The 24,035-nt window shown below is 37.0% G+C and overlaps 1 protein-coding gene across 2 annotated transcripts in view; it reads left to right on the forward strand.

Moving 5' to 3' along the window:
- The window catches only part of negr1 (neuronal growth regulator 1), a 221,910-nt gene extending 207,290 nt beyond the window's left edge, over positions 1-14,620 (forward strand). For both annotated transcript variants that reach the window (XM_015389834.1, XM_015389835.1), the window contains one exon: positions 12,826-14,620. In XM_015389834.1, coding sequence (XP_015245320.1) covers positions 12,826-12,926 — 101 coding nt within the window. In that variant the 3' untranslated portion in view covers positions 12,927-14,620. The remainder of the gene's footprint in view (positions 1-12,825) is intronic.
- The last annotated feature ends 9,415 nt before the right edge of the window (positions 14,621-24,035 follow it).

A 24,035-nucleotide genomic window follows, 5' to 3' on the forward strand; every position in this document is an offset into this window, starting at 1 on the left:
CGTTCTACATTTATAGTCACACAACACACACACACAACAGAACGTCGCGCGCCCCACCTGTCACGTCTCAATTCCCCACCAGTGGGTCGCGCCACACACTTTGAGAACCGCAGGGTTAGGGTAAGGGTGAGGTATGCATTGGTAATGTTAGGTTTAGGGTTAGTTTTAGGGTTAGGGCATAGAAAGGGTTGAAAATGACTGAAAATCAATGGAAGTCAATAGGAGTCAACACATGGTCCTCACTACATATAGCAGAACTAGTATGTATGTGTATCTTCCTTTAAAACACTTTGAGAAATATTAATCTGAAACAGAAGTGATCATTTCAGGACATTACAGTTTTTTTCTGAACCTCTCACAGGCTTTCCAAAACACGGTAGGACAAGTACATTTACTGCATAAGGATTCATGTAGGCAAAAAAAGTCTTAAATACTTAAAAATATTCCTATTGTAATATATGTAAGACTTTGACTTAGCAGTAAGTAATTTAAACTTATGATAAATGGCTATATTGAACACTCCCTCTATTTTCCAGCCGCCATTCTTCAGGAGTCCTTCAGTTTGAAGTAATCCAGTGCACATGCTAATCACTTGGCAATTGATCGGACTCCATTTGCTCCACCAATTTCTGTAAACCACAGAATTGATCTGAGAAAAATCAATTAACAGCTCAGAGAAGGTAAATATGAAGAAAAAATATGGATTGCTCTGCATATAGTGTGACCATCCTAGCAAATACTAACAGACGTTCCGGCGCTGCTGCTGCTGAGACGCTCAGTGTTAGCAAATCCCAATCATGTTCAAGTTGCCTCAGGTGGGTAGTGATAACCAGGCCATCTTCACCGATATCGGTATCTTATATCTATCATAAACAAAATGCCCATAACCCGTTATATTCAGCTGTGGTTCTTTATCAGCATCCCAAAAGAAAGTGACAAAAGAGAGCTGTTTCATCATATTCCCATATACCTAACAGTTGGAAATGTATGTTTTTAAAGGTTGCAGGTGAAGGAAATGAGATCATGACACCTGACAGAATATATACTGTATAGATGCAGCAGCTCTGAGAGATTCATGTCTGTTGTAGAACATTTATCATAACTGGTTAGATTGTCCTGACATCATAAAAATTGGCAGCCACCTGACTCAGCAAAGTTCTAAAGACTTCACTTGGAATTCCAGAGTAATGTGCACAGGGGTAAAGGTAGTTTTAAATTATGTGAATTGTATATAAAAAAAAAAAATTAAAAAAAAAGTTAATTGGTTCTTTCATCCAACTTGCATTTAAAAATATTAGGGTCTTTCTGATGTAGTCCAATACAACCCATATATGACAGCTAAATACATTTTTGTATTTTGGCCTTTGAGAATTTTCAATTTCTCTTAGTTTTTTGGTTTTTTTTCTTTAATTTCTTCATTTTCATTTTTAAAGAAAAATAACACACATTAAAGCAAATATTCATGGCTGACTAATCAATATGTACAGATATTCCTAATATTCAGATTTTTTTTCTTTTTTGTTATAGTTAAAACATTTTTTAACAAATAATGCCTATTCACCATTTATTCCCACGCTTTAGTAGATATGAAAAGCCTTTATTGGCATTATGGCAATGAAACTTGTTGTAATAATTCTAACACAACACCTTCAGAAACTCTTTGTTGAAAGAAGGATGTGGAAAAGATTAGCAGATATTCTCTCTTTACAAATAAAACTAAACTAAGGGTTCTAACAGTTCTTAACTTTGACATTTACTTGAACTTTACTTTTTGAATCACATCTTATAGGCTTGATTTAAAAATAATCAAACCTTTAAAACTCTGAGACTGCATTTCAATGCCATGACAATCCAGTAATTAATTTAAGAAACATGTAAAATAAATGTTAAATAAGTGTTCAGGCACATTTATGCCTGTCTCAATAGAAAATGTATATAGCAATGATAAACTGCCCAAGAAATTATTTTGAATCCAATGTGCTCGCACACTGCTGCTGTTCTTTGTAGTGTACAGTAGGTATTATTCCAAATCTTAGCTAGCATTTCTCTGGTTTGCTACTCCCCTGTCCGAAAGCTCCCATGCTACACTAATGAAACTACAAGGGGAGGGGCGGGGATGTAGGAGTAAAACATAAGTCTATAGTAGAAAGAGAAGGAAGCAGGGTCGCTAGCAGTGCCAAACAACCATTCACACAATCACACCTAAGGAGAATTAGGAGAAGCCAATTATCCTAACAGTCATGTTTTTGGACTGTAGGAGGAAGCCGGAGTACCCGGAGAGAACCCACCTTTGTTCGGTGAGAAAATGCAAGCTTCATGCAGAAAGACCCTGGGCCAGGAATCAAAGCCGAAACCCTCTTGCTGCAAGGCAGCAGTGCTACCCACTGCACAACTGAGCAGCCCACACACAAAAATACAAACACAAATTATTGAGCTAATCTAAATCTATTATGTGATTAATTGATTGTTTATCTTGACAGACCTAGCCACATATAGTTTATTAAGTTGCAAGGGAAGAGAAAACTGATTAATGAGTGCACCAATGGGCCAGCTAAGCATGCGCTTGGGGCAAATTGTGCGTAAGCACACCTGACGGAGTTAATCAAATTCTAGCGCTCATTAGACGAGTATTGAAACAAGCATCTGAGAGACCTAAATTCTGCTGACCTGTCTCACTCTGCGCACAGATTGTTAACTCTGCACTGAACTTAGTGGCACAAAATAACAGACCAAAATAACAAGTCTTACAAAACTGCATACTGCCCCTAATTTTTTTAACTGGTACTCATTAGTGGACTGTTCCAGTCTGCTTTCACCCCTGATCATAACCTTTTCTAGTAAAGACACACAGCAGGTCCCTGCAAGAACATTCTTGTCAGAACATAAGAGCAGAAGCAGCAGGAGAGTTTTATCAGTAGGTTAGACTGAACAAACACCATCATTTCATAATTTGTATTATTGCATTCATAGAATGATGCAGAAAAGTTCAAAAGTTTTACAGTTGAATGAGGAAAATAATTTTTCTTATAGATGAGTGTAAATGTAAATGTAAAGTGTGTAAGATTTACCTCCATCTTGTGGTGTGCTAAATTAGTTGCATCACCCGTGCAAAATTTGCCAAAATAAACGCTTGAAAAACATGGCACATATCCCTGAAAACAGGTCAGAAAGAAGCCTGTTCTCGCAAGATGATATGAATGCTGTGAAGAATAACAGCAGCAATGGAGCTCATCCAGGGGAACAGGCTAGCTTCTCGACGATACTGTCCTGTTTTTAGCGAAACACTAAAGCAGGCTTCACTGTTAACTTACCAATCCAGGAAAGAATCCTTCAGGTCTGTGTTGAAGGCCTGCTCATCTATAAGTTGTCTTTACCTGGTAAAAGCTGAGCTGATTCAGACTCTTGTTTTCTCCCAGTTATCACTTGTTTTTCTTTCTCTTTCCTCTCACTGGACAGAGTACAGATAGTCTCCCATTGCGACAAAAAGGTGGAAAACAGAATGATCTACGTTTTGGGGTCCGTTTGAAACCCCCCACGTTGTTAAAATATTCACAGGTAAAATGCTTAGGTCTGACCAGCACCCCTCGCGACTTCCACTTGGGATAAGCATGACAGAAGTAGGATGGATGCATAAGTCTGACAAGTCTGTCCCTTTCCAGCTAGTCTTATTAAAAATGGCGATGCAACATGGTGTCTCCCATTAGGTGCACCGTCTCTTACGCTAATTCTGAGCTATGATGATGGTATAATTTTTGATTTTATGTTATTAACATCAAAAACAGGGCACCAGTGGCATTGGATGCAGGATTTTTTCATGCAATTGGAGGGTTGTTGGTTCAAGCCCTGGTTCTGGCTATTAGTGTCTTTGTGTCCTTGGGCAATACATTTTGCCTGCATTGCCAACTGATGGTGGTCATAGGGCCCGGTGGCGCAAGCTCCCTTCTGTCATTGAGCCCTAGGGTAGCTGTGACTACAATGTAGCTTGCTAACAATCAGTGTGTGTGGGAATGGAAGAGTGACTGAATACAGTGTAAAGCACTTTGGTCAAGTCTCTTGACTTGAAAAAAGCGCTATACAAGTACAGGCCTTTTAACATTTTACCATTTATTAGAATTTCTCAGAATATGTATTTTTAGAAACAAGATTTAATTTTTGTTTATAAAAAGCCACTGTTTATAAAAGCCATTGTCCCTTTAATGGCTGAGACAGAGCTCTTACTGTGACTATTTTCAGAACTTATTCTGAATTAACTAGAATAATCCATTGCCATGTTTTTGTCCATCACAGCTTTGTCTCGTGTTAATCCTACCGTATTTGTTTTCCTTTTTTGTATTGTACATTATATCTAAAGAATTGTTTAATTTATTCAGGGTTTTGATGCCATTATTTTGGTTATATGGGGTACTAAGCATGTTTGTACAGCTTTTAATTTGATTTATATATGATGCATCTCTTCAGCTGTTGGTATCCTTTAAACAGGCTTTGTTTTAGGGGAAGAGACAAAACAGCCAGCCAGGCATCATCGTAATCCGTTATGGACAGCTTCAGAACAGACTACATGAGCAGGAGTTAGAGGAGGGGTTTAATGTCCTTGACCATCATTTGGCGACTTCTAGTCCTGCCCTCAGATTCGCAGAGGGAGCCCACAAGGGACACTTATGAGCCATATCTGATCCTGTAAACACCATGGTGTAAATCAGGTTAAATCCCTCTACATGTAAGAGCCACCATGAGAGTCTAAAACCCATAGTAACAAACAAGAGTATAAATTCAATTATTGCAATCCCTAAGACTTGCAATAAGGAGCTCCAAAAAATTGAAATTATATGGCAAGCTTTATTACCTCCCCGGTACTTTAACATGGAGCATAAAAGCACTTCATGGTAGGTGATCAAGACATTTTCCATGCCCTAGCTTACTTCACCCCATTGACAGTGAAATACAACCTTCCTGCCCACCATTCATCTTGTTGCTTCATGCCTGTAGCAGGCTTCCATATTAAATTGGCACACAATTGACTCACCATCCCATCAGTTCGTTCATCCATTTCTTTTTCTTCCCTTCTGTTCTTGTACAAGCAAAGTGTTCATCATGACAAAATATGATGTTCAAACTCATCACCCCTGTCTCCCGTTATGATTATCACAGAGTGCTGCTGCACAGAGCCCTCATTCACTCATACCTTGGAGCTCATTAGCCCCACCAATCATTTGCATTAGTGCTAGTAATGAAAAGCCTCCATTAATAAGATGGCCTTCAGAGATCATTTACCCTCCTGTGCATCCAAGCACTGTCGTATCCTCACAGCTCGCCCCCTTTCTCCCAACATCCCAGTACCTGTCGGTTATCAACACCCAGCAGAATGCTTTTTGGGGTTAGCTATAATGGCATCTCTCAGCATCTGTATCAAGGAGGAGAGTGAATGAGCAAGTGACGGGTCACCTGATAGCTCTATGAGTGAGCTGGAGGCTCTCGATCACAGGCAGGCACTGGCCTTCAACTTGACTTAATCAACACCTCTGTGGGGTATCCGGACACTTGAGAGAGACCTCAGCCCAGTGTGAACAAAAGGAAGGAATCTTATCTCAGGAGACATTTTCGTCTTTCTCTGAAATTACTAATCCTTTCTGTACTGAGTATCTCTTCTGACAAAGTGCAGTTTTCCGGCTCCTCCTCTTATTTTTTTGGACAATTCAAATTAAATGGTTCCTCAGTTCCGGTCCTCAAGGTCCGGTCTCCTGCAACTTTTTAGTTGGGTCTCTGCTTCAACACATCAGAGTCCAATAATCAGGTCATTATAGGGACTCTGGATGACTTGAATTCATGCTGAGGAAGTAATTTAGCAATTTAATTTAGGAGTAGAAGCAGAGAAACATATAAAAATTGGAGGACCGTTGGACCAAGGAACACTGCTTTGGAGAAGCAGATATTTCTGTACTAATTGTATTTTTTACCACAATCTAAATGAAATATTTTTAATATTGGTTTCATACACTAAATTGTATCAATGTACAGAAATATAAAGCATTGTAATGGTTCAATTATCTGTGGAAAAAAAAAAGCTATCAATTTTTTTTTGTCTGGAAGATAAATTATTTGCTTATTTTCAAGTGAAATTTTGTATAAATATACCAAAAGTGAGATAAACAGACATTTCATTTGTATTTAATCTTTAAAATATTTTTTATAAAGGGATTTTCATTCTTTAATAAGTATAAAAACTTGGATTTTAAGTAAACAAATCTAAAGCTGCCATAACAAGCGTTTCATAACCACTGTTTAGTCTCACCAACGGTTTCATGTGTTTAACTAAAGAAAAAATGTATCTTAAGAATACCACAGAGTATGTAGTGAGAGTGTTTTAATCACACTTTTATAAATCTTTTTAATGTTCAATATTAAAATGCATTGGGGCCCAAACAAAAGGTGTCAGCATGTTGTTCAAGAATACTTGCTTCTTCAGTATAATTATCTTAGTTTCATAGTTGCATCTTGCTCACTCTCTAATTCTTCTCCCTGCCCTGTTTTTTTTTTCTTTTTCCTTTTATTTAATATAGATATAAAGCTGTAACCGTATTGGTTCCCAGTAATTGATTCAGGCGCAGAATGCAGCTCCGGTATGACCAGCTGCCTGTCATGTTGTGCCACTAAGTTCAGGCACAGTTTTAAATCTGAGCGTACAATGAGACAGGTCTGCAGAATTTAAATCTCTCCTCCGCTCGCTTTAACATGTGTCTGATGAGCGCTATACTCTGATAAATTCTGCTCCGTCAGTTAAGGTATTATTTTATGCTTAGCTCCGTGACTGCGCATGCGCTCTGCCCAAAGGCAGGCTGGCTGACTTTTGTTTTCGACCCTAAACCTCTCAGCCACCTTAATTCGGATATGTGAAAAGAAAAGTTTCTTTAGCCTTTTTCTTTTATAAATTATTTTCCTAAATAACCTGCCTCATGACTATTTTCTTCCATGTAGTTTAGCACTTTTTATTTGGTTTCATTGAAAACCCCTTTATCTACTAGGTAATCCGTAATAAACTATGTTTGCTTCTTACTCTTTTCTTCATGAAAGCCTTCAAAGAATTCTTCTCTTTAGTAATTATTTGCTATACCCATAAAAACAAGTGGCTCTTACCTGGAGCTAAATATAGAGTTTTTGTGCTCAGTTGTTGAGCACTACATTTAAAACTAACAAGTTCACCAAAAAAGAGGAGTTGTTAGCTTTAATAAAACTAATATTTATAATACAGCTATTCATAAAATAATTTTAAATGTGTTTAAACACTTGAAAGCTTTTTTTCTAATATTAATTGGGCAGTTATGTCCATTTCCATAGTCAGTTGTCCACTACTCTTTTCAACAGTGTTGATACTAAGACCACAGTTTGCTGTGATAATGAGAAAAAAAAATATTTGTGGAGTGAAACTCTAATCCTTCAGTGTGACGTTGTGCAGATATAAACCTTACCACTGATAAAAGGAAGCACCCAAATGTTTCCTGTCTTTAACAGAAGGCCTGCTGCACTGAAACCTCATTCATGAGAAACTATATTTTCTTAACTAGCTTGACTATTGAAGCCTTATTTAGATTGGATCCAATAGACAAAAAAGAAGCAAAACATGATGTGTTACAAGAGCAATCTCTCCATCTTTCTATTAGCTGAACAACTTTAGTTAAAAGTAATGGTGTCAATACAATTTTGCGAAAACATTTTATTTACCCAACCAGGATCTAAATAGTATATAAAGACTGGAGTCTTTATCATTTTTATAGATAATTATTATTATTGTTATTATTAATATTAACTTTCAAGTATCCAATATGTTGCATCTATCATTTATGTATCAAAATAAAGAATGAAGAGTTTTATGAGCCACAGATATACATAAACAGTTTATTTAAAGAATGTATTTATTTATTTTCTTTGCAAAAAAGTTATTATTAATATTAGTGTTGAAAGGAGGGCAAGGGAGTGGCACAGTTACTGCAGAAAGAGAAGTTTCCCAGTGAGTAATGGCATGGTGTAAGATGCAGGCTGCACTGTTTGTCACAGTTGCATACAGTATGTCTCTACAATTCATTATCTTTCTCAAGAGCCGCTGAGGTTCAGGGCCTTAGCATTTGCTGTATATATGAGATATGTGGGTGACAAAACTGCTGTCGACGTAGATTTGGGAGTGATTGGAGGAAGGGAACAAGGACAGGGAAATAAGTATGCCTCATCCCTCAGCAGGCTATTTAAAGCTAATGGCTGCTTTCCAGATTCTGGGGAGACAACCAGGGTTTGTTATGTTTGTATGACTGCTGCTACAGCTGGAAAGCCTATAGTGCCTTTTTTTTTCATTTTTTTCATTTTTATTAATTTCAATTCTGTTGCAAAACAGTAATTGGAGCGTGTCGCTTTCATCTCCACTTATCTCCTCTGCTGCTCTCCCTTCAGAAGGCTGCTTCTTTTCCTGGCGTTGGCGCTTTGTGACACTGCTGGTCTCTCTGTGATGTATTGTCTGGGATTCTGGTCCGTTTTGTAACTTGGAGTTGATGTACATGGCAATTAAATTCTAACTCCAAAGAAGCAGAGCCCACTCCCACTCACTCTTTTTTTCATGCTTTTCTCTCTCTCCTGTGTCCGCCAATGATGCGTCTTTACTCTTGAACCCCATTCAATCAATGTCTAATTTTTTCCTGTTCTGTCTGTCTTTGATGAATCCTTCCATTGCCTCTATCTGCCTTTATTTCTCCCTCAGTGTCTTTGTGCTTGTTTCTTTACCTTCATGTTAATGAGTATAGGGAAGGCATAGCAGGCAGTTCCTGGTTGGGGAGTTAATTAAAGTGGCAAGTTTCAGCCCACACAGTCAAAACAAAAGGAGGCTCCTTCTCTTTGCAGTGACACCGAAAGATATTAAACATCTCCAAACTTAAATGCTGTGAGGATGCAGCTGCAGCAGCATCACCTAACATTTCCTATCCTGAAGCACTGAGGGGTTTATTGTTATGCTTTCCAGGCCTGTCACTGCAAACCAAAGCAGTGAACCAGTAATTACTTACCGAGCCTCTTAAACTGCTGCATGAAAAGCTGAGATATGAAAACGAGCTGTGCAGCCAGAAAACAGTGGTGACACTGATCAGATAAAAAATCAAAGTAGAGAAAACAGTCAAATCTGCCATTTTTTTTCATCTCCAACCTGCCACCTGAGGTGCATAAAAGCACTTAGAAACGCTGAAAGATTTGTTCAAGCACGGATAGCTCTGTGCAAGCGCACTCGAGCTGGAGGTATGGTGGGTTGGTCGAGCAGGACGGGAGCTGTTGCTATGACTACCATTCCTCGGCTCACTCTTGCAACCCAGGAAAACTGTGTCATTATCCTGTACTCTGGACAGGAGGGGAGAGAAGGGATACAAAGGGAGAGGATGGGGTAGAAAAGGGGAGAGGAAGATAGAAAAAAAAAGGCAAAGGAAAGGGGGGGGCAGCCAAGCTTCCCAGCATCCCCCTACATCATCAAAATTTTCACCCACATGTGTCCCTCTATGCATTTTTTTCTTTTTTCCATTTCCATCCGTCGTGCTTTCTAGTGTTTTTAACATGAAACAGTAAACAACCTCAGTGCTGGCAATGCCTGAAAATAATAGGTAAAAACATAGCACTGTCATTTAATAATGGAATCTGCTTTTTTTTTCTCTAAATATTGTTTCCAGCATGCTATTGCATTGGTGATAAAATCAATCTCTTAATCATCCTATTTATTTTGACAGTACTGTAGCAGACATGTACCGCCCTAATGACAACCCACACAAAGTTAAATAAATACAAGCTTCTCAGTAGCAGTGGTTTAGTTTGATAATCTTTGTCTGAAGAGAAACAACTGCGATCTGTTTTTTTTGCTCGCAAACACAATAAACTATATGCCCAAGATCTCTTGTTTGTGTGCGCTGTACTAGTGCGAGCTAGTGACTACTTGAGAGGAGTTACTGTACATTGTGAACTAATTACCCGGCAGTGTAAATAGAGGCACCCTGCTGATATGGGCTGTTCACCACATGATTTCCCTTGGTACACCAGAGCCTGTTTGCACCGCCTTGCTGTGCTCCATGTGCAGGCATGCATGTGACCTGAACACGCAGGTATATGTGCGCGCTGATGGAGAGCATGTTTTGTAACCTTCGAGGCAGCATGTATTGAGCTTCTAGCGAAAACAGTGTGTCTGTTACGGCAGTTGGGGTGGGGGATAGCAGAGGCCCTCCAAATAAAAAGCCGCCCTCTACTTCTCGGTCCCCAGAGAGACCTGTTCATATTACTGAGGCTGTCTTGTGGTCAGAGAAACACAAACAGCACTAAACAAAAGCCTCCTTCTGTAGCAATAAGAGAAAAGAAATTGTGTTGCCCTCATTTGTCCTCCTCCCCTCTGATGGGGTTTGTTAGCCAGCATAGGGGGATGGGAGACTGGGTAAAAATGTTTGACAAACATCTGAAAATAGATGAGATGGAAGGAAAGTCTGTTGGACACATTTTCGATTTTCAACGTCTTCCTTTTCAAGTCAGGTTAAAGCAAGGTGTAAGATTTTTGAAAACGTCACGGCTGCTGCAAAGTAGTGTTGGTATATTGTGATCTTAATGAGGGGATTTCTACCATCCATGTGAAAAGCTTTTGTTTGATTTCTGATCTCTGTTGTTTTTTTTTTGTTGTTGTTTTTTTGTTTGTGTAGCTAGTGTCAATTATGATTTCTCTCTTAGAGTTGGAATAGAGGATATAAGAGCTTCAAGAACAGCCTTAACTCTGTGAACAGCCATAATAATGCATATTAGCAGGAAAATTGCCACTCTGTGAGGAAGCAGTCACTTTCAAATTGTTTTTTTTCCCTTATTCTAAGAAACAATTATTACATTGTTTGTATTTTTAGACTCACTTTTGCATCTTAATTAATGACTGATATAATTAGCATGCTTGGCAATAAACAACCCTATTCTCCCTCTTTATCTTGGTGTAGAGCAGGTTGTGCAAGTATAACAAAACAAAGAACCATTGCTTTTATCACCGTTATTAAACTCACTTAGAAATACAAAAATATTTATAATTGTTAGGAAAAAATATCATTTACAGAATTCAGAAAATAATCATAAATAAATAAAAAGTAAGAAAAGTTCCACTGAATCAACAAGGAAACATTATAGTCAACTGTAGTAAAAATATTTTGCCCATTTAAAAATTAAAGCATATATTTTAAATAGAATAGAAATGATAAAATAGAATAGAAATATCCTTTCTTTTTCCACATTGTGTTAATTGCTTTATGCTATTTGTGTCATTCTGTGCTAAAACTTATTTATATATTATACAATTAGAAATAATGTTTATGATAAACTGTTTTGTCACTTTCTGTTCATATTTAAAACCAGACATTTGCAGTCTTAATGACAGATTAGATAACTCATGGAGGATCTAAAGATCTGCATACCTACACTTAAAGCAGTCTCTTTTTCTATTTCTATCCAAATCTGGGAAAGAATGAAACAAAATTAATTATTTTCAGGGCTTTGCTATTATATTAAAAATAAAGTTGTTAGGAAACCTTTTAGTCGCATACTCAGAATATAATAGAAGATGAAAATTATCTTATGTAAATAAAACTAGCATCACTGTTTATAGCAGTGTCACAAAACATACTTTCAGTACAGCTTATCTCGGAGCATACCCCAAAACAACTTATAGAGCCCTTTTTTAAGTCAGGAGACTTGACTAAAGATCTTTACACAACATTCAGTAAGTCACCCATTCACGCACACACTGATGGTGATAAACTACTTTGTAGCCACAGCTGCTCTAGGTCTCACTGACAGAAGGGAGGCTGCCGTACCCTGGCCGCACTGGCCCTCTGACCACCAACAGTAGGCAGCAGTGAAGTGTCCTACCCAAGGACGCCACATTGAAGCCCCACAGCTGGGGCTCGAACCAACAAATCTCCAATTGCAGGGCAATTTCCTGCGCCTGATGCCACCGTCACCCAAATGCAGTCTGAATAAAGGAGAAGCTGCTGAACATCTCATACAGCCTTACTGGTTCGTTATTTTCAGTGACGCACAAAGCCAAGTTATTTCTAATACCACCCCATACAGTATAAAGCATAGACAGCCACTGCATTGTCCAAATGGGATTATTTGACTCAAAAATGAGAACTTAAACCTACTTCAACATCAACCAGATCCTTAAAACGGAGAAACTGTTCTGGCCAAACCCCAGTTTTCCTTTCTTCTGTTTGTTCTGAGAAGTCATTCTGACTACAAGAATTTCACTGGATGTCCCATCTAGTGAATAAAGCTGCCTGTTACTTATTAGCTTAAAACCGCAGAGCCAGACAGATAATCTGACCGATCAGATTTCACCAGCATGTAACCACCTGCATTGATCACTTTCATTTTTGAAGATAATAAACCTATAATTATTGAATAAACATGTACCTTTAGGCCTATTTATCATGTGAAGACTAAATGCTACTTTTTATTTTTAGTTTACAATTGCTTTCTTTTCTCATATTTTTTTTGTCAACTCTCTGAAGTCTGGTTCTAGCTTGGGTCTTAAAGGAGCTAAAGCATTAAAAATACTGATTGCACAGAAAAGTGTGGTGTTAAACTCAGCTTCAGTGCTGTGAATAATGCTGTAACGTTCCTCCTCACAAACCAGCTCAAATCAGTGACAGTGGCTCTGTAAATTGCCGCTCTAGCCATTCTCATTTATAAGCCTCAAAGCAAGCAGACTGCGGATTTGGAAATAACTGGTGCGGCAGAGTGAAAGTGCAATCACAACTAATCAGAGCTTCTCTTGTTTCCTGCCCACAGCACCCAACACTGCGCCCTATGGGAGCACAGGAAGCGCCCATCTCCCGCTGGCCTGTCGATACCTGGTCCTGGCTCTCTCCTCCTTCATCAGCGTGTACTAGCAGTGGTCGACGCAGACACAGTGACTGTCAAGAGCATTTATGAGTCCTTTTTTTGACATTGCTGATGGCTGAAATTCAATCTGGTACTGTTTGGTGGAAAGCTGAGGAGGGAAAATAATCAGCTTCTCTTTGTGTGGGGGATTTTTTTTCTTTGCTTTCTGGTGAAAAATCTGTCATGTAAATGCTACAATGTTATTTTTTATCATTATTGTTATTTTCTCTTTCATATATTTTATTATGTTCCTAATTGACAGACCACTTTGTGAATTAGTGTTCAACACCCATACCCCCCTCCCAACCTCACCAACTTCAATCATATCAACAGCCTCTCAAACGAGTTACTTTCTTCCATCTTTTTCCCTGCAAGGCGACGGCGCAAACTTTTCCATTCATTTTTGTACTTGGTTAAAAAGAAGCAATTGTGCCAAGTCTCTGAATACACAGATTACCGTACCAATGTATTGAATGTATTATGGGCTGGTGAACAAAGGAAAGACATTTAGATTTCTAACAATAACATATTTGATTACAGAGTGTGCTTAAAATACGCAGGGGAAAAAAGAGGGCAGAAACAAACGAAGAAAAATGGCTGGGCTTTATCTGAGACCCATGTTTCCATGATTTCTCAGTAGGTGGATAAACAGTCCTGAAGGATTGCGATGTTGTATTTCGGAAATGGGTCCCTCATTTACCACGCCTGCCTGACAGCTTTAATCAGGCAGCCGTCAAAGTAGCAAAATATCCTGTATCGTATCTTTATATTTCAGTATAGTGTAGGGTTTTGTTTGCGGGACCAGCTTCTCTCATCTCACCAGGAGCATTAACATAAATCATATCTTTGTACAGTATGAATGGAGGAACATCGCTGCGCTTCTGTTTACATTTTTCCTAATAGAAAATACTACAGCCTGTTCTTCATGCTTGTTCTGATTGTTCAAACAGTTTACTTCACTTAGTAGGAAGAAGGGAAGCCCAAGTTCAGTTGTTTAAAGATTTACCTCTCTTTAGAAGAAATCTCTTTCTACAGGTGTCAGAGCAGAGTTCTTTCTTCTGAACTGGGTTCCAATCCCTCAGCAGCCAACTGCAGATGTTGGCTGCAAGTTTTACCAAAATACTTCAATAACCTAACCAGAAAAAAAATATATATATATTAAAATCTGACTTTTCTCCTGATACTAAGAGGGTGAACAAAGATGATCAGTCTCTAAGTTTCAGACCAATTTTTTTAAGGAAAGCTTATAAGAGCAGCATTTTCATTCTAAGGTGTAGTGCCTTGTGAGAGTATCAATACCCCCATTAGCATTTCTACACTTTCTCATACAACCACAATCTGAATTGTATTTATGAATTTTTAGTTCTATAAACCAACACAAGGTAGAGCAGTGAAGTGAAAAAGCAAATTAATATTTTCAAAAGGAAATTAAAAAAAAGTTAAAAGTGAAAATGTATTCTATGAATATTAGTACTTTAAAACTGTGATGAATCACCTTTTGATGTGTTCAAAGACATTTAAGGACAGAAAAATATATTCAAATTCTTTCTTTCAAAAAACATAGATTTTCAAGTCTTGTGCAAATAACTATTGAATTGAATTCAGGCCTGAGAGATTCTAACACATCCGTTTTCGGTACGGATCTGGCTGTATGTTCAGCCTCTTTGTCTTGTTTAATTATTAGTCTGCTGAGTCTCAGATATTTTGCTTTTTCCTGCCCCTGCTGAAGAAAAGCATTCCCCACAGCATAATACTGACATTGAAATTTTCACACTGGGATTTTAGCACTACCCAGAACAGAAGGATTCAATGTTAGGAGTTACATGGACTTTATTCAATAAGTAGGTAAACATTTGAAAGCATTAAGCATATTTTAAATTTATTTTAGACCACTAACATAGGAGCAACTGCAGTACATGGCACAATTTCCAGATTTCTATTCTTAAAAAGCATTTGTTATTTTCTGATCATTCACAAATATGCACTACCTTGTGTTCATTCGCCATTTTATAAAATACCAGTCAAACATCGAAGCTGGTGGTTTTTAGATAATACTATATGAAAAGTAGAGGGATTATGGATACTTTTGAAAGGCACTGTACCCTCAACCCACATCAATAAAACAGAAATACTGTAATGCCTTAATATTCTCATACTAATATGCTCATACATTTACCATTGACACATGCATTTCCATTTCCTCCAAAGGACACTTCCAGTAGCTCTCACTTAGAATCTCCTCCTTTCTGATGACCGAATGTTTATCAACCATCATCTGACTTGTATTCCAGGATAAAGCTGAGGAGAATTACAGCCCTTAATAAGTATTTTTTCAGATGTATCAGTTGCCTCAGATACAGATGCTGAATTTTTAGTTGAGGTTAACATGTTTGCGAGGTTGTTGGAATTTAAACTGTGTTATATTCTGCCCGACAACCGGAGGACTAACCATCAGGTTCACAGTATTTTCACAGGTAAACTTGTGACTGAAGATCTGTAGAACAATAGCCATTGCGGTTAAAAGACTTAAAGCACAAACACTGTCATTATTTACATGGTGATATATTTTGGGTTCTGTTTTCTTTTTGTACGGAAATTATTTCTGGCTTATTTTACCAACTATAAAGTTACTGCACCATTTGATTTTGTTTCAGTGTTTAAAGTATAATGGAAAATGGTTCAGACGTATATTTATTCTCTTCCTTTATTAAAATGTATAAACACTGCGTTTTGAAACATGTAAAACTGGATATATGACATTTATTTGAATGAAACACAGTATGGCATAGTTTCTAATGTCGTCAGGTTCCTTTAGATGCCATTACTGCTGTTGATTTAGGTATGTTTAAAAGAGCAATGTTTGCAATGAAATTTGCCTACTTTTTAAAGCAGAGGGTGTGAACCAGTATATCAGTATAATAGATCAGAATCAATGTGTGTATATTTGGAGAAAATAGGTACCTTTTGATCTGTAGAGCCAGTGTGTAGTCTTAGTTTTCACACACTCGTTCGACAATGTGCAGAGAGTATGGTTGTGCTGCATGTTCAAAATTAACCAGTATTTTTGAAAAGTTGGCCATTTTACAGACCTTCCAACTTTAAATGGAAGTGGTTTTTCTTTTCCAAAATCTTGATTCATAACCTTGGTCTGAAAATACATACCTCTACAGATCACCAGGCTGTGTTTGTATATGATTTATTTCAATCAACTTGCTCTTGATTTATGATAACGATTGTTGTGGCACATTGTGGTGACAGTTCGGAGTTAATGCTGGTTACTTGTTTGAGCACTTAAGACCATGCTAGTATTCCATATGAAATGTACTGGATGTTGATTATTATTTTTTGAATATGGTATTAACAAGTCCCTTTTATCGAATCCGTATAATTTGCAATAAAAGTCTCCATGTTACAATGTAAACCCACATCTGAGTTTATGAGCAGTCAAAGGGGGTTGCTGGTGGTGATGCCAATGAAATATTTCTGTTGCTAATGTGACCCCAAGAAAGCAGAACAAAACACTTCATGTTTTCTCCAGTTTTTACGTCAGCCTTGTGGGTGATTAAGCTAACCTGCAGACATTTTTGGTAAAAATCTATTTAAAGCCAGCATGTCAGCTAAACCAACACATAAGAAATTGGCTAAAAGAGGCAGATTTATATGTTTTTGTACAATATATACAAGGAGCAAACAAGAGTAAATCTGTTCAAAACATCGCTGGAAGTCACTAAACCATGCACTGTTCTCCCATAAAAAAAACAGAGCTACAGAAAAGGGGATTCGTTTAGGAACCTGAAGCAGACATAGTTGCAGTATTATGAAAGACTTGCTTTGAGAAATTAAGTTTAAACTAATTGGACCACTTTCCTTCATATTTGCTGTGCAAGACTATTCATATTACTCCACATTTTGTCATACAGTAATATAACCCTGACCTTGATGGTAGTCAAGTGATATGCGGTGTGATAGGGCAACAAAAAAGTAGCAAATAACTGAACTGAAACAGAAATTATACATACAGTGGGTAGGGAAAGTGCTCAAACCCCTTAAATTTTTTTTTAACTCTGCTTCATTGCAGCCATTTGCTAATATTAAAAAAAAGTTCATTTTATTTCTCATTAATGTACACTAGGCACCCCATCTTGACAGAAAAAAACAAATGTAGAAAAGAAAAACTCCAATATCACATTGTCATAAGTATTCAGACCCTTTGCTCAGTATTGAGTAGAAGCACCCATTTCAGCTAGTACAGCCATGAGTCTTCTTGGCTGTACTAGCCAACAAGGAAACCAAGGAACCCCCCGGGGACTGTATTGACCAGGTGATGAGCAGTGTCTGGTTTTCTCCACAGCTTACAAATAATAACGTGGTCTCATTGGACCAGAGAATCTTTGTCATAGTCTAGGAGTCCTTCATGTGGTTTTTGGCAAACTCTATGCAGGCTTTCAAATGTCTTGCACTGAGGAGAGGCTTTCATCTGGCCACTCTGCCATAAACCTGACTGGTGGAGGTCAGCAGTGATTATTGACGTTGTGGAACTTTCTCCACTCTCCCTACTGTATCCCTGGATCTCAGTCACAGTGATCTTTTGGTTCCTCTTTACCGCTCTCACCAAGGCTCTTCTCCCACAATTGCTTAGTTTGGCTGAACAGTCAGGTCTAGGAAGAGTTCTGGTCTTCCCAAACTTCTTCCATTTAAGGATTATGGAGGCCACTTTTCTCTTAGGAACATTGAGTGCTGCAGAATTAGTTTTGTAACCTTGGCCAGATCTGTGCCTTGCCACAATTCTTTCTCTGAGCTCCTTGGGCAGTTCCTTCGAGCTCATGATTCTCATTTGCTCCGACAAGCACTGTGAGCTGGAAGGTCTTATATAGACAGGTGTGACAGGTGTGTGCCTTTCCTAATCAAGTCCATTCGGTTTAATTAAACACAGCTGGACTCAAATGAAGGAGCAGAACCATCTCAAGGAGGGTTTTTTTTTATATAAATTTGCAAAAAATTTCTACATTTCTGTTTTTAATGAGAAATAAAATTACGTTTTTTGGTTTTAGCAAATAGCTGAAAAGAAACAAAAAGTGAAAAATTTAAAGGGGTCTGAATACTTTCAGAATTATTCTACACAAAGAATGGTGTGCAGTTCGCATGACTAATGTAAGTCACAGATTTTCCCACTTGAACAGTGGACTTCTGCACCTTTTTCTAAATTACCATTAACTTCTTGCCTGTTTCTCTGTTGTTGAATAATGGGGAGTTATATAATTTATACAGCACTACTTTTACACCCTGATTTACTCTATTTACTACAGTAGGTCACTCTGTCAGAGGATGGATGAACCAGCTTAATTTCATTACACTTCCCAATTGGAATTTGGTCACTGAATTATTCAGAAAATTTGCTAGAACAAATAGCTACATTTCATTAAGTTTCAATAAGTTGAATTTCATGATATTTCCAAGGATATACCAAAAGTACCTGAAGTGAAAATCCCTGCGCTGATCAGTCAAAACTATTACCAGTTTGAACCAATATTCTTAATTTATTTTTGAACTATCACTAGAGAGGCATACCATTGTATTGACCTTCGTGGTACAGATTTATAAAAAAATTTTTACCTTTTACTGTAGTTTTCTAATTTCACAAGGCAGAAATTAGAAAAAATGTAAACTTTAATTTAGGTACATTGGGGAAAATATTTAAAATAATGTATATTTATTCACATCTATACAGTATTTATAATAAAGGGACTTATATGTATACCAACATTTGTCGATTATTTCATTAAATTAAACTTTTTCCCCCACTAAAGTGAGAGAAATCAAACTAAAGGGTGTCTTTTTTGAACAATGTTCAATTAAATTATGTATAGCAATAGAAGATTTATTTTAAAGCTTTACCCACTCCTTTATTTACAAAGGAGAATAATATATGTATTCACATACCCAGTAGGCTACCTGTTGTCAATAAAAATCTTATATTATGGCAGCACTTCTAACTCAAGCACCATGTTATTTGATAGTGTTATGTTTTGGTTTTTTTTGTTTTTTTCTAATAGGTTGACCCTCATATCATCCCAGCAGTTCATATATGATTTTTCTGTTGTGGTTTTGTTTGCCCTTTAAAATGTTTTTGCACAGTAAAAAAACAAACTAATGGTCTGGAACGCTGCAGGGTAGTGAAAGTTGAAGTTGTTGTCCAAAAAGGGGTAGAGGCAATAACTCAATATAATTCTGAAAGTTCCCCGGCTATTAATTCAAAATAAATCCAAGTGATCTACATATAGTCAAAAAAGAATTAAACCATATTTTTATTTGTGAAAAAGAAATGTGGTCAAATCTGTTACTAACTGTTTGTGGCAATTACTATTACCTTCAAACCATGAGCAGTAGTAATCTGATGGAGAGTCCAGCAAAGAGAGAGTCTTGGTTTATTCAGTGGCATCAACGTCTCCCTCAAGCTGGTTTAAGCTGATTGGTCTATCAGTGTGTTGCAATAGGCTCCTCAAGATATCGACTCATCTTAATTGCACAGGATGATGCATATCTGATTCTCCCTTTCCCCTGGATTTGCATTTTGTATGCACACACTAGAGCTCAGATGGCCATATGCCACAGAATATACTGTAGGATCAAACGGGATTTAATCAACATTATCTTTACTAGTTCAAGAGGATCATTCAGTGTGGGTGTGATCACTATAAACAAAAGCCACTGGTTACTCCATCCCACAGTGCACCTGGAAAGGATCAGATCCCTTTTTTAAAAGAGTGCAGAGCTTTCAGGTGTCCTATGACCTGAATCGTCTCTTGACTTAAACATCCTGGATGTGGCATGCCTCAGAGAGAAAGAAAAAAAGATGTGTTGATGTGCAGGCTGAAAAGGGGCCATGCCACCCACCTGCAGAGATTGCTGCCTCACCTCATGTTCCAGTTGACAGCAGGGGAAAAAAAGAGAAAAAAATCCCTCTACCTTCTACATATAAGAGGATTTAAAATATTCATGTTTGTGTATTATCATGGCCTCTTCCTGTTTTTTTTTTTTTGTTTGTTTGTTTGTTTTTATTCTTATTTCAAAGCTCTTTTATCATCATTCTAATGTATTTGAATTGCAACATGCCTTTAATGTATTCTATAAATCAGTTAAATATCATGTCCCAGTCTTTATTTGGGTCATTGCCATATATTATTCTGCAAACTAACTAAAAAAAGGTTCCCAATCATTCAGCGTTTTTATCAATTATTAAGGTGATTTTTACACCAGATGTTGATAGTAACCAAGCATTTTACACGTTACTAAAAAATTTACATGAATTTTTCCATAATGTATCGGTAATAAAGTGGACGTAAACAGGGGATCAGTTTTGAACATGCTTACTGAACATTTGAAGAATAGGAATAATAGACTTTAGCTAATTATTCCACAAACTATAGTCTACAAATCTTTATGAATGTCTCTTCTATACAGTTTAATCCTCATTGTTTTAGATCCTAAATCAGAATTAAGCCTGATGGGTCATTTACTGGGTCATTTAATGAAACCAACAGAAATTGTCTATGGTTGCAGGTTAAGCATCATTATCCTGTCTCATTAATCTCTCCTAAATTAAAGCAACCTGCTAAAAGGCAACTATTAAGACATTTCTTCAAGATTCACCAGTGTAAACTTGTGTTGTAAGCTTTCATTGACATCATTATTGTTTGAGAGCATAACTTATTATTCTCTTTGAAAGAACTCAACCTGAATATTTTGCCTATGTCTAATAATTTCCAAGTGGCTCTTGGAAAGCTCTGATTATTTGTCAAACTCCTCTGTGAGAAATCTTGCATAAAGCGTATCTTTTTTTTTTACTATTTTATGGCAGATCTTTCTGTTTTTTCCACTTCCCGAATCCCCCCTTAAGGGGAACATCAAGAAGAGCATTCATTCATATGATATTCTCTTTTAAGGCTATCTTTGTTGAATAAATCTGTAATTGTTTTCATACAATGTCATTTATATCTGTTTTGCCATATTTCACCTGAAAAACAAGAAGAGCAGGAATTGTCTTTATAATCTAAGTAATTCCCATTATTTAGCATAAATGATCTTTCACATTAATCTTCAAATCAAGTCAATGTAGTGATTAAAAACACAGTTTTTGTTTTAAGATGTTTAACAGTTTTGCTGACATACCTGCAACACCTATAGAACAGCAAGGAAAGGTTTTAGGATTAACTCTGTAAAACATACATTGTCCACATTGTGGCAGCCATCTGTTTTAATGAATAAAAGAAGAGTTTTTGGAATCTGCCATCAATACCTCTTTTGTTTGCAGCTCCTCTGAATCGTGTTGCTCTGCACCACCACCCCTGCATCTCAGAGTGAAAGCAGAGGAAATGATTAGCATTGTATGAGAGCTGTTTCACAAATATCTGTCGGTGGTCAGTGTGAACAGCAGACAGAAGGAGGCTGTGAAAAAAGGGGGGATTCCTCCTTATTTCGTGGTTAATGAAGCTCTTCCTGTGCTTCTGTCAGTTTTAACTTAGAGATTGTGTCGCACTGCATGTCAGGGCTCCTGCCTGGCTCCTACAGTCAACAGACCTCTTCCCTGAGCAGCATACTGAGTTGTCAGTATCAAAAAAAAAATCCTCTGTTTTCAAGAACATGCAGTTTGGTAGATATGTTTGTTGCACAGCAGGAAGAAGCATCCTCTCTTGTCAACCCTGGACAGAATGGAGGGGGAAAAAAACACTTAAACAGGTTTTTCAAAGAAAGTCTGATTCATTTCTAAATAGAAAAATATATTTTTTGAAGCTAGACTTTTTCATTTCCCTGTTACATTTGCAGTCATTTACCTGTTTGATCCTCTGATTTCTTTGCAATCTGTCTGAAAACACAGCAGCTCCAAATGTGAGGGTCTGAAAAAAGGAAAAAGGTTGCATCTAGAATTTGTCAACCTGTCCCTCATTACTTCCAGCGAACTGGAAAATAAGTTGCCAGCCAATGATGCAGAGCCTAAGATAATGCCTGGGTTTTAAAGCGAGCTATCTGAAGCAGGACCCTTCATGAGGCTGATGACTGAATCACACATTGAGTGTTTTTGTGTTTCTTTTCTTTTCTTTTTTTTTTTTTTAGCCTGAGGCAACTTTTTAACAAAGATTGAAAAGGATTGGCATAAGAAAAAAGTCATTATTTGACTGACAGCAAATGTAATGCTATTTTATTTGTTTTTTCGCCCTTCCAACAGCAGATTACATGTAGTTTGGCGCTCTCAGACTGACACAGGAAATGAGTTCTTTGTAGCACGGCTGTATTGTGTTTCTGCTCAGTGATGAGTACAATGTTTGAGGTGCAGCATTTCCTCTGCTCATTACTATAGATGAAATATATTTACCATCATTTATAATTCTTTTTGCACAAAGTGGGAATTGGATTTTCAAAGACTGTTTGGACTTTTATCTTTTTTGACTGTTTTATTTATATGTTCATACTGAACAAACATGTGGTGAGGATGTAAAATATTTACTGACATGTGTTTGAGGGTCTTTTAGCCATCGGGGGGGATAGTTGTACATTCATAGGCTCTAGATCAAAGGAATGATATGTAAGGCTTCAAGTGGCATCAATATATCTATATAATATATAACTATATTATGATGAATACTGATATCTGTCCAGAAATGAGAACAATTTATGTACTTTGATTGCTTTAAAGCTTACATTGTGTATAGTGCGAATGGAAGTCCATTTTCATGATGTTTGATGTGATTTTGTAGCAGTGGTTTGATACTAATAAATGGCAGTTGATGATGGAGTTGTAGGTTGTGTTGAATTTGCTCAATCCTGAACAACTTTTTCCTACTACAGATGTTACACCGCAAAAGCTCACTCTGCTGTCAATATTTATCACAATAATTCCAAATAATTGCTATTTACAAAATCAATTTCTGGTTTTTCTGGCAGTTTCAATTTAAAATTCTTGCAAAAATATTTTTAAGTAAATTTTTTGAAGATGCAATTTCTTTTTTTTAAGCCAGCACTTGTAGCATACTTTAATGATATACTATTTTCCAAAAAACACACAAATGAAAACCTTTACTGGATAATAGATATGATTTAAGAAATTTAAAACTTAAAGAAAATGATAGCATTTGAAGAAATCCTAGAAAGGACAAATAAGAAGGCCGACCCTTATATTATTGTTTATTGTTAAATAAAAGATCCCCATTAGCCGTCACCAAAAGTGGGACCACCTAGTCTTTATGGGGTCCACATGACAAAAAATAACACTTAACAATTAAAAAACCACTTAAACTTTATAGACATCATTATAGAGGTTATCAAAAATCATTCCAAGTTATTACATTAATATCCATTACATTAATTCTCACTTTCACACGATAAATGTTAATTCACAACTCACACATTTAAATAGCACATTCGCAATCAATAATTAAAAGATGCTTTACATTTAGTTCACATATATTCAGGTGGCAATTATTCCAATAACTGATAGCATGTTCAATAACTGTTCTTTTTAAGGCATTTGATTTTGGACATGGTAACATCATCTGGCCACCATTAGCTGACCTAGTCACATAAGAGTGAACCTGTACTCTACTATTAACCAGGAAAGTTGACTGTGCATACAGTACTTATGGTGTTCTTAAGGAACAATGTAAAACCAACCTGGCAGCTCTTTTCTGGGGAGTTTGTAATTTCCCTAATTGACCTTTTTTTAGGACCATACATCACATAATTCATGTGACATAAAATTATGGATTTTGCCACTTGTCCCACAATATTTTTAGGGACATAAGAAAGACATATCCTCACAATTGAGATACCACAACCCATCTTCCTCACTATGGTATAATTTTTTTCTAACCATGACAACAGATTATCAATTATGCCCAATAATTTTACTTTATCTACCTGTTCTATAGGTTCTCCAGACAAGTTCAAACTCATCTTTGGGTGCACTGGAAAGTTTATGACTTGATCCCAAGATAATTGATTTTATTTTAGAGATATTCAGCACCATTTTATTTTGTTTTATCCAATCAAAAACCTTATTTAACTCCATTGACAAAACATTGTCCAGTTCACGGACATTTTTTGCAGCATATTTCGTTGTGGAA

This window comes from Cyprinodon variegatus, unplaced genomic scaffold (assembly GCF_000732505.1).
Source record: "Cyprinodon variegatus isolate N-32 unplaced genomic scaffold, C_variegatus-1.0 Scaffold475, whole genome shotgun sequence".
In the NCBI taxonomy this organism is placed as follows: domain Eukaryota; kingdom Metazoa; phylum Chordata; class Actinopteri; order Cyprinodontiformes; family Cyprinodontidae; genus Cyprinodon; species Cyprinodon variegatus.